Source organism: Mixophyes fleayi, chromosome 4 (genome assembly GCF_038048845.1).
Source record: "Mixophyes fleayi isolate aMixFle1 chromosome 4, aMixFle1.hap1, whole genome shotgun sequence".
Lineage (NCBI taxonomy): Eukaryota > Metazoa > Chordata > Amphibia > Anura > Limnodynastidae > Mixophyes > Mixophyes fleayi.
In genome coordinates, this window is record NC_134405.1 from 203975334 (window position 1) to 203993222 (window position 17889).

Here is a 17889-nt window from a genome sequence, read left to right on the forward strand (position 1 = left end):
CATGCTAGTATTCAGTGTGTGGCTTAAAATACAACAATCTTCCAGATCATGGTGAAACGTACATAGTGTTTTTAACATGTTAATACTCTTGGTAGTAGTCTTGTGTGTTCTCGGTGATCTAGCATCGTTTACTTTTCCATAGATTTGTCCACTGGCAACTATCTGTTTTGTCTTTCAGCCCCATACTGGACCCATCCACGTCGCATGGAAAAGAAGTTGTATGCTCTACCTGCTGGGAATACTGTGAAGTTTCGCTGTGCTGCTGGTGGCAAACCTATTCCAACCATCCGATGGCTAAAAAATGGGAGAGAATTTCGCGGGGAACACCGAATAGGCGGGATCCAGGTGAGTAGTTGCAACATCCTGTTACGTGAGGGTCCTATTTGTTTGTTTTTATTCCTAATGCTCAATACACAAATGTGACACTGTATTCTTAATAAGTTATTTAAGCAATTTATGATATGCCAGAAAGTATCCATGTGTGAAGTATGACACATTTCCTTTACTTCCACCTAGCTAAGACCCCAGCACTGGAGTCTGGTCATGGAGAGTGTGGTTCCTTCTGACCGTGGTAACTACACCTGTATGGTGGAGAATAAGATGGGCAGCATCAGCTACACATACATATTAGATGTGCTTGGTGAGTATACACTTTTTGTTCCTGCTTTTTAGCAGCAGTCTAAAATACAAGGTTTATAATTTGGTTGGATGAGGGAGAGGGATTGTTTTGATTTAGCTTACTATAACTTATATTTAGTCTCGTATGGTTAACTCTACACATCATTAACTACCATTATGCCCCGCATAGAAACTATACAAGACTGGTATGTGAGTCCATGGGTCCTTGCTAGGAACTTTTAAAACCTCAAAGTCTGTAAGATACTGTTTGTGTCGTAAATGTAATGAGGGTCATTATCTGCTTTGCAGCCAGGACCTCTCTGATTAGCTACCACAACTGTCTGCTGTCTTCTGTAGTAATTGAGATGTTGTCTGCACAGAGTACATCTTTTATGGGTGTTTGTCACTGTTCCCCTGCACATTCTGGCTCTTAATGCTAATATTAGATTTTGTATGTGGTTTCACTGCAAGAATCAAGTTACAAACTCTTTTTATAAGGGTAAATTTATCTTCAGGCCTTCATGACATCTGTAATTTAAAATGTACTTCATCTGAAACAGTTTGTTAATGTGGGAGACAATATAATAAACGTAATTATTTTTATCCCCCTATAGAGAGATCCTCTCACCGCCCCATCCTCCAAGCTGGTCTTCCCGCTAATACCACAGCTCGCGTGGGGAGCGACGTGGAGTTCCTGTGCAAAGTGTACAGTGACGCTCAACCACACATCCAGTGGCTGAAACATATAGAACTGAATGGGAGTCGCTTTGGCCCTGATGATGTGCCATATGTACAAGTGCTTAAGGTAAAATGCTTTCAGGAAAAAACTTTGTTAATTGCACAACTTCCCTGGGGTTATGGAGGCATCTGTTGTCCTCAATGGCTACTTTCGTTCTATGTAGCCAAAACTGACCTATAACTTTCATTTGGGTAAGAACCACAAACCCTAAAGTACAAGGTTGCTTATATAAAGACTTACTAATAACGTTCAGAAATACGTATGTAAACTTACTGAACGATCAGCACTGATGTTGTGATTGTGGAGGAAGATACCAGACTACTACTCGGCTGCATTGGAAATACAAAATGCTCTGTGAAATTACTTGTGTTCTGTCATATGTCTGAATGTTGTTTAAGACGTCATTTGTGTTTTGGGTTGGTGGTGGTTGGTGTTTTCAGTATTTATTCATGTGATTCTATTTTTAACTTCACCTAATTTTTGTAGACTGCAGATATTAACACTTCAGAAGTGGAGGTGCTGCATCTGCGAAACATCTCAATGGAGGATGCAGGAGAATACACATGTCTAGCAGGGAATTCCATCGGACTCTCTTACCAATCTGCTTGGCTCACTGTTGTACCTAGTAAGTGCAGAACGCCTATAAGCATGTATTGTACTCCAGGTTACGTTTAGGGGCCAATTCAATTCAGACTTATTATCCCAGAATAACACAGTAAAAGTGTGCAGTATTACCGTTAGTATGGTAATTTTAACACTGATTTCTGTTTGCAGCTCTCAGGGCTGTGAGCAGGAATCCAGGTTAAAATGACCATATTTACGGTAATACAATTTGTGCCGCGTTATTCCTATACTAACGTGGCAAAATTGAATCGGCCCCTTAGAATGCATCGTAGCCATAAACCAAATGGTGGGGAGAGATTTTGGGACTAAGAGGAAATGTTTTCTTTATATATTAAATTGCAGGCAGTTGGAGCTCATTCATAATTGTGACTTTACAACACGGTTTACTTATGCATTGCTTTTGTTTATTACTTGTGGTTGTTAGGACAAATACCATTGTGACTACTATCAGTGCACATCTGTAAGGGAAGTCTTGACCTATCATTTAACTTTAAAAACTGCCTGGTATATGGAAAAAAATGTGAGTGGGTAGACTGGGATAACAGATGGCAATTGCTGTGAGGGGAGGCGAGGTCCGTAAAGGAGGTTAAGGTCACAGATGTAGTACTGACCCCCAGTCTGTTTCCCTCCCTCCACAGATGAGGATTTCCTAGAGGAGGCAGATCCAGCAGAGTCTAGATATGTGGATATAATTATATATACTTCTGGATTTCTGGCTGTGGCAATGGCAGTCGTTATTGTAATATTGTGTTGTATGCAGAGTCCACACAGCAAGCAGACACTGCAGCCAGCATCTGTGCATAAACTTTCCAAGTTCCCACTCATACGACAGGTAAGTGGCCACTGCTGTTTCTTTTTCTATTGCTAGTATAGGTCAATTTAGGTTAGTTTAGATATCCTTATCCATGTATTCAATTGTAAAAGAGGTGATTATTTAATTCCACAAATGTTATTGTTTCTCATTGAATAGTATTTGTTAATGCAACCAAACATCTCGCACTTACAAAAAGACTAGCATGATGATTTAAGTAAAATACACGTTCCTCTGTCATTTTTGTGATGCTGCAGAGGAGGCCACCTGTAGATTATAGCTATCCCACCCTCCCTCCTTTTTTTTGTTTTTTTTTTTTTATTTTTTGAACATGCAACTCTGAAACCCCCCCCCCCCCCCAAAAAAAAACTAAACCTACAACATCTACATCATTTGATTTATTTTCTATAGTTTTCCCTGGAGTCCAGCTCTTCTGGAAAGTCCAGCGCCCCTTTGATCCGCATCACTCGCCTGTCTTCCAGTTGTGCACCCATGCTTCCTGGTGTCATGGAGGTGGAGTTGCCCCTGGATGCCAAATGGGAGTTCACCAGAGACAGGTCAGTGTTTTATTAGCTATCGAACAATGGATTTTTTTTTTTTTTTGTATATTTATCTTTATAGCCATGCATAATTTCAATGCTCTTTTGCCCCATCAGGCTTGTTCTAGGGAAACCTCTGGGAGAGGGCTGCTTTGGACAAGTAGTGAGAGCTGATGCATACGGGATTGACAAAGATCGGCCTGAAAAACCAGTAACAGTGGCTGTAAAGATGCTAAAAGGTGAGAACTTGAATGTGGTGTCCTAAGTAACTCTATAAAAAAAAATGTGATCTGTAATATATACTCCATTTTTTCATTTTCAATGGTGCCTTGTATCTAATCAGATTGTAGATCACCTAATCCATCCCCACGCTGAGCTGGTTGTACAGTATGGTGTGATCCTTGTTCTACTAGTCTCTGACCATTCTCTGATGTTTAGAATTCTACAGAGGTTGAGAATTTAATGTTTGTCTACTTAATTTACCCTAGAAAGAGATTGTTCCCTAAAGCCATTTACATACAGAAACAACATTATTTTTATATTCTATCTACAGAGCAAGTATCCATATTCAAACATGTTCTTATAATTGTCCACATATAATGCATACTTGAAACATTCAATATAGTCTGTAGACACATTGTTTAACAGGAACAAATGTTTTATTCTTCCTTTAGATAATGGGAATGACAAAGATCTGTCTGATCTCATCTCTGAAATGGAGTTAATGAAAGTAATAGGGAAGCACAAGAACATAATCAATTTGCTTGGAGTCTGCACTCAGGAAGGTACGTGTTAAATCGCTGGCAAGTACAATGTGTAAAAATGGCATCTGGTTTGGGTCACTGGATCCATGTGAAAGTTTCTGATCCGGAACCAGAGTGGTGGAAATGTAAAACCCTTATTGTTTTCTTTCAGGTCCACTTTTTGTTATCGTGGAATACGCCTCTAAGGGAAACCTGCGTGAGTTCCTGCGCGCCCGGCGGCCTCCTACACCTGAAGATGCTTTTGATGTTACCAAGGTGCCTGAAGAAATGCTCTCATTTAAGGATCTTGTATCCTGTACTTATCAGGTTGCCCGTGGCATGGAATATCTAGAATCCAAAAGGGTAAGTAGAAGGGTTTAATGGGTTTTCAATTTTTTATTTTTTTTTATTTATTTTTTTGTGTGTGAGGGTTGTTTTTAAAATGGTTACTTATTCCTAAACAAGAATGGCAAAACTACTCAAGGGAGACATTATTTTTCAGTTTGTGACATGTTATACGTATGATTAAATTTGTTACTTATTGGTATCTCTTTAAGGCACTGTGTTTTTTTTGATAAGTGTCATTGAACTAAATCTACAGTTTACACAAAGAAATGGAATTTATAATGTAATGTATAATCTGACAAATCTTGACCATTACTTTAACTTTCATTGTTCTGCAGTGCATACATCGGGACCTGGCAGCCAGGAATGTTCTAGTAGCTGAAGACAATGTAATGAAAATCGCAGACTTTGGCCTGGCTCGTGGGGTGCATGACATTGATTACTACAAGAAGACTAGCAATGTGAGTCCTAAGGATTTTCTGTACATAAAGAAGGTTGATTATTCAGGCAATTAAATAATGCTAATGGTAAGATAACTTTTTTTTTTTTTTTCCCTTTCGACTAAACCAAGCTTTCTCTTTTTCAACAGGGTCGGCTGCCTGTGAAGTGGATGGCGCCAGAAGCTTTGTTCGACAGGGTATATACACATCAAAGTGACATGTAAGTTTCAGTTAAAGGTTATAGAGTAAAAAAAACATTGCTGCTCATCTGTAAGATGTTATAATATTTCATAACACTGAAGTAACCCCACTGGTTGCCTAGGATAATAGATGTGTGGTAAAACATTAGGTCATAGGACATATCAATGCAATGGCTTATAGTCCTAAATGCACAGTAAAGAGAAATTCTCAATTATTAGACCTATAATTTGTAGATTTTTAAGTAGCATTGAGAAAATAATTAAGAAAGTAGTTTGTAGAAGGAAAGTGGTGTGTGTGTGTGTGTGTGTGTGTGTGTGTGTGTGTGTGTGTGTGTGTGTGTGTGTGTATTTTAAATGTTTGGTTTTTAAAATGTAACCACTATGTCTGAAATAAACATAAAAAGTCAGCCTTTAGTTTGAGCCTGAATGTTATTAGTGGCAATGTAATGCAATTGCAGTCATGTGGTAACATTAGAACGCTTTAGGTTCTATTTATTACATTATTTATTACAAATGCAAGGATTATAGGTTGATCCTTGCTAATGGCAACAAGTCTGTTCTTTACTCATTGATCTCTTAATATTCCATGTTCTGAGCTGGAGAACTAGCTAGCTGCTGGAATGCTGCTTTGAGTAAACTGATATATACAGTAACGCACACCTCCCCCTCTTGTATGCTGTAAACTGATGTATTTTGGGCTGTAATTCATTGTAAATCACATATCGCATATGTGTCCTTCCCCTGTTTGACATACAGTGTGCCTATACTCGGCTTAACTTTGCAGATCCCAAGCTTGCCTTAAAGCAATGTAGTCCCCTAAACATATTGGGCCTAAATCATTAAGGAAGTAAAGCCAAAAAAAGGATTAAGTTTGCAAAACCATGTTGCATTGGAGGAGATTAACTAAAATGTTGGGGTAGGGCATATTCTAGATCAACTTTACATTTCAGTGTAAAAATAAAGCTATCAAGTATGTTACATTAAAAAACAGGCAGTATTTTACTTACATGTAAAATAATAAAAAAAATTTAAAAAAAATTGCACCCCTTGCATTGTAACATGGTTTGTCCAGAATCAAACTTAATCCTTTTATTTGCTTTGCTCTCCATAATGACTCGGGCCCATTGTGTCTTATGCCTTGGTGACTCGTTCCTAGAGAATGGTGGGTTAAATATTTCTTCGCCTCACAAAATGGCTGCCTTCCCTGTTTGTAGGTGAAAGGTCCATTTTTCTGAAACTGGAAATGGAGAGGCCAGCTGTAGTATAATATGAGATGTTGTTGTAGCCCATATATTTTGAGAATTCCATGAAAACCACAAAATATAATTTTGTAGATATTTTATGACGTGTTTTAAGTGTAACTACAGAGCGTTCTGTCTGCACTGTAATATTCTCATATCAGTAGTGACTGTGTAACTTGTTTCTACAGTTGGTCATTTGGAATTTTGACCTGGGAGATATTTACTCTTGGTGGATCTCCATATCCTGGTATTCCAGTGGAAGAGTTATTCAAATTGTTACGAGAGGGTCATCGCATGGACAAGCCATCAAATTGTACTCATGAGCTGTAAGTATTTATTTGTATTATTTTTTTACCAAATTTTCTATACCGGATTGAATAAGAGGAAGTTACAGAAGCCTTGTGACAAAAAAATATATTTTGTAGCTATCGTGGTAGTTGAAATTACTTTTAAAATAGCAGAAATTTTGGGTATGCTCTGCCCATTGTGGACTTTTAAGTGGTCTTAAGTGCAGTAGGGATGTGTATACATAATGTACTAGTATTACAAGGCTGATAAATTGGTTCAAGAATCTGCAATGTTCACATCCCCAAATAAAAACGGACTCCGCTCTCAGTCTCTTTACATACTAAAGCTAGAGTTGTATTTATTAAAGCTGGGGAAAGCAGCTCTGCAACATAATCAAGGAGGGGCTGATGATAGCAAACATGCTTAAAAATGCAGTAAACAGAAAATATTTTTCTAAAAATAAATATGTCCCATGCACAGAATCTTTTCATGTGCTTACAGATTTTATTCAGTATTACTGACTTTTTTTTTTCCATGTAGCACACAAATATCAACTTTAAGGGGGGTATTCAATTGTTAGCGAGTTTGGAAGTTCGAGCGTGCCAAGTCATTTTTTTGCTATTTTACCTTATTTTCAAGCGCGAAAACTTCTCACGCAATTCTAATCTTCTTTTTTTTTTTTTTTTTAAAGCAAAATCGTTTGCTCCCCACTCTATTTAGTCTTCGCCCTAGTGCTGGCAGGATATTGATGTGTGAAAAATTTGACGTAGGGTTCCCCCTAATTTAATTGAACCAGCACTAGGCAAACCAGCCGGGGTGATAGGCACTATAGCAGGGGGACGGGGAAATGCAGTTTGGGTCCCACGGCCATAATGACTAAACACCCACAGACTGTTCAGCGCTTGCCTGGATTCCCTATGGATTGTGGTCCGCTGAAAAATGTAAGCGGGCCACCCCCCTAGGGACACCCAGGCCAGTTGCGATTGCACTAGGGCTCTTCCTACTACCCCTGGGCTATGGGTAGTAGGGTAATGGGGATTTTGGATAAAAAATAAAATAAAAAATAAATTGATTTGTGGAACTACATGTCCCAGCCAGCCATGTTGTCCTAAATAGTGTGGGCATGCTGCTACTTGTCTAACTACAAGTACCAGCGTACCCATAGCACCCAGGGCATGTTTGCACTTGTAGTAGAACCACAAGTGCCAACATGCTCTTACACCCACGGCTGGCTGTGATCTGTAGTTCCACAAAGCAAAATGTTAAAAGCACAACACCCTCATTCCAACCACAAATCTTTATTAAAAATAATAAAACCCCAAGAAATACAGTAAACACCCTCATGTACACCATAGATTTTTATTAATAAAAAAAAATAAAAAAAAAAATACCATGGACGAAATCCTCAGTTTTATGATGCTTTACTTACACACACTCATTTACGCAAAGTCCCAAAAAATATTTGTCCGGCTTACCCACTGTCCCACAAATATTTGTACCTTACAAATGTCCATGCTTGGCCAGTGTTCAAGAAATGTTTGTAAATTTCAAAAAATTTACCTCCTTGTAAAATCTTTAATTCTGCTGTACAGGGGGGGCCATTGTTGCTTGCAGTGCTGGGGCCCTTCTTCATTGCAGTGCTGGGGCCATTCTTGATTGCATTAATTTACTTTTATTTTTTTATACTAAAATGACTGCCTTAACCACTCCTCATTTCAAACTCGCTAGCACCAATAATAGAGCGCGAGGGGGTGCATGCAAAAAAACAATTGAATTGAGGGTTTTTTTGTGTTTTTTTAAACGCGCGCAGTTTTGGTTTTTTTTTTTTTTGAGCGCGAAATTTTAACGCATCTCGCTAACAGTTTCAGTGTACAAATAAGCTATGAAGTATTGTGTGCTACATGAAAAAACAGTCAGTATTTAACTTATGTGCAAAACAGAAAACTAATTTGCACCCCTTGCATTGTAACATGGTTTTGTCCAGGAGACTTAGATAAGATATTTCTTAATTTAAGATCCTTAATGAATCGGGCCCCATGTTGTTACACTTCTCTGTCTATATTTGATCCATGGTTTTGGTTCGTAAATGGAAGTTTAGCTTGTTGGTATATGGTGAGATGTGAGTTAAGTTGAACACAGGGAAGATGAACCTCCATTTACAATATATTTTAAGAATTGCAACCATCAGAATCCCTTCAAATAATATAAGCAGGACAGAAGTTGGGCTAGCAGGTGTACAGCTTCAATGTTTTGACACTTTATTTTTTGTAAATCCTGTACCACATCTGCTTTCTGTCAGTCTTGAGGCACTGAACTAGTTATAGGGAGTCCATATATATTGGATACAGTGGTTTTGTCCATATCTGCACTTAGTGTCTTTAGCTCACATGGGAGGATGCCATCTGGGCCTGGTGCTATATTGGTCTTAATCTGATCTTTCGACAAGATGAATGTATTTTAAGTGGCATATATGCTATTGGAACCCAGATGAGCCATTACTAAATTGATCTCCTTTTCATAGGTACATGTTGATGAGAGAGTGCTGGCATGCTGTCCCATCCCAGAGACCTACCTTCAAACAACTAGTGGAACAGTTAGACAAAATTCTTACAGCTGTGTCAGAGGAGGTAAGAATGTTTTTCTTTAGATCCATGCAAATGTGTGTCTCTTAAATCTATATGCTCCAGGGCATATTGGGTGAATCAAAGCACAAACCTTAAGGCAGTATTACCAATACGACTGTGCCCCTATTAGAGTCTAAAGTTATTCAAGAATGCAAGCATATTCCGGTAAATCTAGAAAGTATAGGTAGAATTCCCTTCCTTACTTGAGTAAGCTCCATGTGCGAATGTTTATGGGTTTTACTGTGATGTGGGCAGGGTAGTTGGCATGATTTGGAGAGCTGTGAATCTAAAAGTAAGCTGTCTATATACCACTGGTATAGATCCGTTTTGTCTTCTAACTTTTTGCACATCACCAAGAATGTCCTGTTCACTGATTAATCTCCCCATTTTCTTTCAGTACTTGGACCTATCCATGCCTTTCGAACAGTATTCTCCCTCCTGTGAAGACAGTGCAAGCATATGTTCCTCCTCTGATGACTCTGTGTTTACCAATGATCCTGTACCAACACTATCTTGTGTCTTCAATTATCACAATGTTCATACTCACATGGGGACCTGAGCAAAGAGATGGGATGGGTGCTTGGAATGAGGGAATATGGACATCTTAAAATGCTGCGTATACCCTCTATAGCAGGAACCTAATTTATTCAAGACCTGAGCCATGTCTTCTAGACTTTGGTGAAACACTGCTGCTTTTCTGTTATGCTTGGGACAAAAAATTGGTGCTGGCCTCAAGCCACAGGTGTACAGAATAAAAAGCACTGTGAGCCCCTGACTGGCTTGGTCATACCATGTCAGGGACATGTTTTAAAATCCCATGTTGTGGATGTGAAGGACTACAGCTAGCAGGCCTATTCCAAGAGCATACAGCGAAGCACTGTGATTCTGGGATCATAGCTTACCTGCTCGTTAACATTCTCTGCATTTGTAATGCCAAGCTGCAATCTGGTCTTGCAAGTGACCCTGAAGTGCCTGGATTTCTTTGTTTTATTGTTATAAAGTCTGTAAATATTTTCAAATAGAAGTATTTATGTCCTGTTTGTTGTGATGCATATGATAGGTCATGTTAAACATTTCTTTAAAGTGAGAAGCTGAAGATTTTGTTTTTTCTACTGTTTCTCTCTTAGCAGCCATATAATTTATCTTGGACTTTTTTTTGTTTTGTTTTATATTAAGGTACTTTTGGACTCTGCAGAAAACCTTTCAATCAGTTCCTAAAAGCTTTTTATACATTTTATAGATATATTTAAAACAGAATATGCTCTTTTGCAAGTTACCAAAAGTTTCACAATGATTTATTTTATATATTGTTAAAAAAAAAAGTTACTTTTAATATAAAGACCTAAATTATATCAAACCATTTCTTGTGAGTAATTTATTTGTGTGTGTATATGTAAATGTGTGTGTGGATATGGAGATATATATATATATATATATATATATATATATATATATATATATATATATATATATATATATATATATATATATATATATATATAATTAGTGTGTGTGTGTCTCTAACAATTCGCATAAAAATGAACTGCAGTATGTTGTTCAACATTTGAGGGGGTAAAAGTGGAGGTTTTATTCAAAGTTAATGTTTTGGGGTTTTGTGTTTTTTTTTTTTAAGTGGGGAAAAACTGGGCTATGATTGATCAGTTGTTTGTCTTGGAGGTCACCACAGGGAAGCGTGTGATTGACCCTGAGACTGGAGGCCACGTTACAATAACTGGGGGGCTAGTGATTGATCTATATGCAGCTATGAGTAGGTGGGCTTAGTTACTTGGTTGCAGCCTAGTTATAGTCATTTACAATTCTAACATTGAAACATGTTGCACATTTACTGAATACCTGGCAAAGCACCCAGTGTCCTGGGGGTGAAGCAACTATTTTTAATCCAATATATTGTTCTCTGTCCAGGACAGGCTTAGTAGCCTGGGGAGTTTTGTTACACATTATCTAATGCTGCCCCTCCTATGCATCTTAATGAAAAGAGCCCTCCACACACACACCTGCTCCCCTCACAAACACACATGCAATTACACTGCAGGGGGATTACAGATTTACCAAACAATAATACTGTGAATATTTAACTAAAACACAGCTGATGTTAACAATCATTTTTTGTAGAATTTTGAGACCCATAATTGCCACTGCTGATTTTAAACTTTATTTTTGTCCTTTTATGTATTGTTTATTTTAATGTGATATTTGCTGTGTTACAGCTCCTATGTGTGATATATCAATCACTATACATATTGTTAATATTAGGCTGTAGATGCGTTGTACATTGTTTTGTGTACTGGCAAATTTGATCTGTAGCGATGACTTGTCTGATTTAAGGCTATATAGTTTTAATTGTGTAGAAACTCTGTAAACATGTGGAAATGAAACTAGTAGAATTCTGAAAAAAAAGCAAGTAAATACATAAATGTGTGCGGACTCTCTTGGAACAGTGATTTTTAGTGTTGCGTGTATTTAAGGCCTGCAAAACGGATAATTAAAACACTAGTGTGCATGTACCTTTAGGATTGTAGTCACAGTAATAAAAATATTATATTCTAGTTTGTTGGGGGAACGGGGTTAAATAACATTTAAATAAAAATGCAATGATTTTTATCAAAACTCAAAAGTTTTTCTAATGCAATACAATGGAGACTACAACACAAATGCAAATGTTCTACCTTCTGACCTTTGTGACCCTATTAGTCATTGGCACCGTATTGAGTGAATGCAATTGAAGTAAAAAAAACAGGCTATCTAAATTAAACCCTGCACAGAAGTTTAATTAGATGCACAACCCCCACCCACACAAGAGGTTCCATTTGCCATTGTTTGGTACCTCTTATATACTGTGAACTGAGTCTTTTATAAAATGACAGTGATAAAATATCATACTATTTGTGTTGGAGACCTAAGCTCATTATGCCACTGTCCTCTCCCATAATTATCCCAAACCTTTTATTTCCAGGGACAATCGCAGCTTTTAATATTTATTCCTGAAAATGTTCCCATTTTCAATACTGACCACCTGTTCAGTACAAATACCTTTTATTCTGTATATAAGATTGAATTCACGCGATCTTAATTCTATGGGATTTGTAGCTTACTATTTATTGAAGTGGCAGTTATAAAATGCAGCAATGATAGGGATTGTAGATCACTGACAGCTCAACTAAGCACAAATGATTCTAAAATGTTGACAAGTATTCTCTCATTGTCCTGAATAGCAAGTTTTGTATCAATAATACCCCATTCATACTGCACCAAAATCCCGGGTTTTTGCCGGGGCGAGCTCAAATGACCCGGGTCTTGGTGCAGTATGAATGGTACAAGTCCAAAATCCCGGGTCTAAAAACCCGGGTCTTCAACCCGGGATTTATCGAGGGGTAATTCCCGGGTCGGACCCGGGTTGCCTGCACTATGAATGGTGCAACCCGGGTTTTTCAACCCGGGTTGCACAGAAAACATGCTGATTGGCTGTCTGCCTGTCTCTGGAGGATGATGTCATCGGTGGAAGCCCGTGGGAGATTGCAGAAGCTTTTTAGGAGAGATGGTGGATGGTGTACTCAACATCAAGCTGAAGCAGAAACGTTTTTTTAGGGAGAAAATTGCTTTTATTATTTCACAAAAACAGTGTTTATTTACAGCAATTATGACACACTGGATGGAGGAAGAGGTGCGTGAGCTGCTGAATGTCAGAGGGGAGGAAGAAATTAGAAGGCAAGTGACTGGGACTGTGAAGGATGCCACAGTGTACTACAACATCGCCAAAATACTCACACAACGTGGCATAAAGAGGACACCGCAACAAGTCCTGAACAAATTGAAGTCCCTGAAGAAGCAGTACACTAAAGTCCATGACCATAACAGGCGCAAAAGTGGCGCTGAAAGAATGGACTGGCCCTTTTATGACCAGTGCAATATGGTCTTTGGACATTCTCCTCTAATCCAATTGCACTGTCATCTTCTAGCAATGTGGATGCGGCTATACCAACACCACCAGAGAGCACACAGACAAGCGAGACCGCAACCATAATAATAGAAGATTCTATAGAAGACACCCCAGAACTGGAGTGCTCTGCCACAACAGATGACACCAACATGTCTTGGGAGGAATTGAACGATTCACAGCCATTCCCTGCTGCGCAAGTCGTTACAGATACTTCGCAAGAAACGCAGCCAGAACCAGTGCCGGTGTCAAAGTCTACGCCAGGTCCCAGTTTACGCTCCAACAGTAAGTATCTTTAATAATCTCACATAATAACCAACTATATATACATACCAATATATCTACATAATTGAAAAAAAAAAAATTAACTGTATAAACATAACTGCCAAAAACAGAACTATATCAACATAAATGCAAACCAAATACCAATATATCTACATAACTTAAAAAAGAGAACTATATCAACAAAAAGCCCAAAAGACAAATATAATACACTCCAAAGTATTAAAACATCTCTACGCATATATTGCAGTGCAAAACTACTGGGCAAGAGGGAGGAGGCCTCAAGCACATATCAGTTTACAACACTGCTTTTTGTTCTGCCACATTATATATTCTAATGTATGTTTTACTGTGTTTTTTTCTACGTACAGTTTACAACGTTCCTAAAAAACGCAAAAGGCCCAACAAAATGGAGCAAGCAACTAAAACAATGACAACTGTCATGATGGATCAACTGCGGGAGATGGACAGCACCATGAGGAAACACGAGAATACACAACTGCAGCGTTTCATGGACAATGAGCGGGATCTCCAGGACTCTTTCCTCATGCAAATCATGAACATGCAGGAACGCGTGTTACGCGAAAATCGTGAGTGCAGGTACCTCCTCCAAGTCCTTACTGTTATGACGGACATTATCCTATGTACCAGCGGGGCCAAACCATGTTAGGCAACAACAGCGTCGGACTGGCCCACCGGGATACCGGAAAAATCACTGGTAGGCCCCGCTGCCCTACGGTCACACCCCCTTCTGGAAAAGGGCAGAGCCCATTAAACTCACCTGGGGGTCGATGTCCTCAGCGTCCCCGCTGTCCTCCTGGACGTCCCCGCTGCACTCCCTGGCGTCTCTGCTGCTGCTGCAGATGACTGACAGCCAGTCATCTTTCCCATGTGACCGCAGCTGCGATCATGTGACCTGCCCCCTCCCTCTGTCAGCTGACTGTGATGATCCCGCCGCCGCTGAAGGACTAAGGAGCAGAGAGGCTGCAGCAATGAGGATATGAGTAAGTAGATTTTTTTTATTTATTTAATATTCTTGCTTATATCTTAATATTCACCAAATTCCAGGACTTAATATATACAATCCCACAGCGGTAAGAGGATAAAAACAAAAACAAACTTGTATGTACCATAAGGTACAATTGCAATTTAACTCTCGTACAAACACCTGGAGACTAATATATAAGCTGCAGTTAATACAACTACTTATACCACGCTAATCATTTCAGAATAGGATGAAAAGTACATGCATTTGAAAGTGTGGAAGGAATAACACTCCAATTCAACTGTCAATGATAGATGGAATGTGCATTTTTTTCCTCAACTTTGGGATTTTGGGAGAATCTCCCTACATGCAGCTTGTAGCAGGTTGAGTACTGATTGGATTTGAGCGCTTATCCTTTTTTTCTAAATTCCAGGACATGGCACAGAATTATCTTATACACATCTGTGCTCTAGCTGCAGGGAGAGCAGAGGCTGACTGCAGAGTGTATATATATATATATATATATATATATATATATATATGTGTGTGTTACTATTCTAGAATAAAAATACCTATTTTGAGACGAAACATCGGCCATTTTTGTGTGCAAAATCCGCCTCTTTTGGGTCTGCAATGTGGTATTGTCCCGCTGAAATCGGAACAGTAGGAGGTATGCATTATTTACTTAGGGCACCATTTCACATACTGTATACAGTACTGCCCTGGTTTGCTTTAAACCAATTCGATGGTTGGATCCTGGAGAAAGCAGCATATTCTTATAAAGGGCTCATACTTTGAAAAAGAAAATTCCTTTTATTTGGGGTTTTATATTTGCTGAGCTGATATTATTGATGAAATTGACAGGTAGAGCTATTGATCATTTGATATTTTAATAAAACAATTTGCCTTTAATTTTCGTTGTCCTTTAGCATTGTGTATGACCATGCTGTAGGATTACAGTGATACACATTTGACACATACAGATATTTTGATTATACAATGAGTCAGATGTGTGCATGTGCTTGCATGCAGGTTGCTCTATTAAAGTGGCTGTTCCTTTTCTCACTGTATTATATAGGGCCTTAAATGATGAAAATATACAAGCCCTAATTCAATATAATGTAGATTGCATTAGAATCAATGTACAAATGTGTGTGTGTGTGTGTATGTGAAACTACAAGTCCCAGCATACCCTTCCAGCAATAAGCTGCTATATATTGGCAAAGCATGCTGAGGCTTGTAGTTTCACAACACCTGGAGTGCCACAGGATAGCCAAGCCTGGTCTAGTGGGACAATCCCAATTTTTGGTGACTGTTCAGCCCAATATAAGGGGCAGGTCAAGATTGTGTACTCTTTATATACACACTACATTCTTTATATACTACACTATGGTGATAGCTGTCCTTTGTGAGCTGACCACTCCCCCTCTAGTGTCTGGTCTCGCCTCTATGATGGCTGGCCACACCCCCTCTGATAGGCCCCTAGATTTGCAGTCCCCCGGTGGGCCCTTCTTGCCCCAGTCCGACACTGGGCAACAATAACCCTCCAAACCCGGTACAGAATACACAACATTCTCAACCTATGGGTTATCCCCAACATAGAATACCCACCTGGTAACCAAACCACTCCACAACCAGAAATGCCACAATATCGGCAATTGTAATAATCATGTTTTATGGACAAATGTTTCACAGTTAATTGTTATCATGTGTGATCTGGAATCACGCCGTTAGCTTCACATATTACGTGAAAAGCAAATTTTCACTTACTGTTTGGGCACATTTGTGTCTTCTGTTTACTACTTGTGTATATATATTTTTTTTTTCTACATGCAAGTAAGCACTTTTATATTGTGTCATTTTATATTTTTGTGAAGAGACATATGAGGAAATATGTACAAAACAAAATACAATATGTGAAATAAACATTTTTTTTTTTATTTTTACATTTGTGTGGTACATTCAAACAAGTGAGGTCAAATTGGCAGTGAGGGTGGTCCTAATAAGTTCAACAGAGGTATTGGTGCGCTCTCCTTCAAAAGTACTGGAGTCCACTGACAGCACTGGCATTTCAGATTCCTGCACATTCCACTCAGGTAGAAATTGCTCTTTTTGTATTTCGCAAATGTTATGTAAAATACAGCAAGCAGCAACCACGTGGGGCACAAGCTTGGTGTCAATGTCAATGCGCTTCAATAGACAGCGCCAACGTCCTTTCAAGCGCCCAAAAGCATCTTCCACCACCATCCGAGCAGAGCTGAGGGTATGTGTAAAACGGATCTGTTCCTCAGACAGGTGATGTTGCTGAGTGAACCCCTTCATCAGCCAGCGCCTCAAAGGGTAAGCAGCATCCCCAATGATGTGTACCGGTATCTCCACACCATCAACAAACGTAGATTTCTGTAAATAAAAACATGCAGTTTCACATCACCATGTTAAAAATATTGGTCACATAACGCAGTACACTTGGTACTATATGGTGAAAATACATTTTGCAAGTGATACATCTATATATAAAAAGGGGCAGTAAATACATACAATATTGATAGCAAACAATAGTATATAAGCTTCAATTACAAAAACATCATACAACATTTCACCTATATTTACCTCTCTAGGGAACAGCCAGCCATCTTGTCTTTCCTCAGCAATTTGGTAAAGGTCTGAATTTGCTAGAACTCTGGCGTCATGGGAACGTCCAGGCCAGCCGATGAAAACATCTGTGAAACTGACATAAAAAAATACATATAGCAATGTTTTACAATACGCATTACACATGGCACAGTCACATAAAAAAAAACATAACAAATGCTTACCAATAGTTGTGGTCAACCACAGCCTGCAGAATGATGGAATGCCAGCCTTTGCGGTTGTAGTAATCCGCATGGTTGTCTGTGGGGGCAATGATGGGGATGTGTGTCCCGTCTATGGCTCCAGCACACTGTGGAAACCCATGTGGTAAGGAGATGAAGCGATGATACATGGCTTCCAGCAATGCCGTGGTGACTTCATGCACTAGAGTGCACACCGTGGATATCCCCACTCCAAACAAGCAGGAGATTGTCCGGTAGTCTCCAGGGGTAGCATACCACCACAACACAATAGAAAGGCGCCTACATGGTAGAATAGGTTTCCCAAAGTTAGTGGCCTTCCTGGAAAGTGCTGGGGTAATAAGGTCCAGCACATAGTTAAATGTCCCACGTGACATTCTGAAGTGTTGCATCCACTGCTGTTCCTTAAACGCTTCCACAGTAGACCAGAAAGCTTCTCCATGGTTACGCTCTCTGGCACTCATGGTTCGGTTTCTGGCAGCACTGAATCTCAAAATTGAGGCAATGCTGGCCCTGAGAAACGCGCTCCTCCTGCGCATATACAGACACCGAGTTTTCTTCTGTTGTGCCATAAACTTCGCCTTCCTCCTTCTGAACTGGGACTGTACAAGTGTGCACAGTGTC

General features: G+C 39.2%; 1 protein-coding gene across 3 annotated transcripts in view; it reads left to right on the forward strand.

Moving 5' to 3' along the window:
- Positions 1-10514, forward strand: part of FGFR4 (fibroblast growth factor receptor 4) — a 52797-nt gene extending 42283 nt beyond the window's left edge. For all 3 annotated transcript variants that reach the window (XM_075209155.1, XM_075209153.1, XM_075209154.1), the window contains 14 exons: positions 179-345; positions 517-640; positions 1233-1423; positions 1844-1982; positions 2620-2813; positions 3204-3349; positions 3449-3570; positions 4006-4116; positions 4247-4437; positions 4758-4880; positions 5009-5079; positions 6489-6626; positions 9110-9215; positions 9610-10514. In XM_075209155.1, coding sequence (XP_075065256.1) covers positions 179-345; positions 517-640; positions 1233-1423; positions 1844-1982; positions 2620-2813; positions 3204-3349; positions 3449-3570; positions 4006-4116; positions 4247-4437; positions 4758-4880; positions 5009-5079; positions 6489-6626; positions 9110-9215; positions 9610-9771 — 1985 coding nt within the window. In that variant the 3' untranslated portion in view covers positions 9772-10514. The remainder of the gene's footprint in view (positions 1-178; positions 346-516; positions 641-1232; positions 1424-1843; positions 1983-2619; positions 2814-3203; positions 3350-3448; positions 3571-4005; positions 4117-4246; positions 4438-4757; positions 4881-5008; positions 5080-6488; positions 6627-9109; positions 9216-9609) is intronic.
- The last annotated feature ends 7375 nt before the right edge of the window (positions 10515-17889 follow it).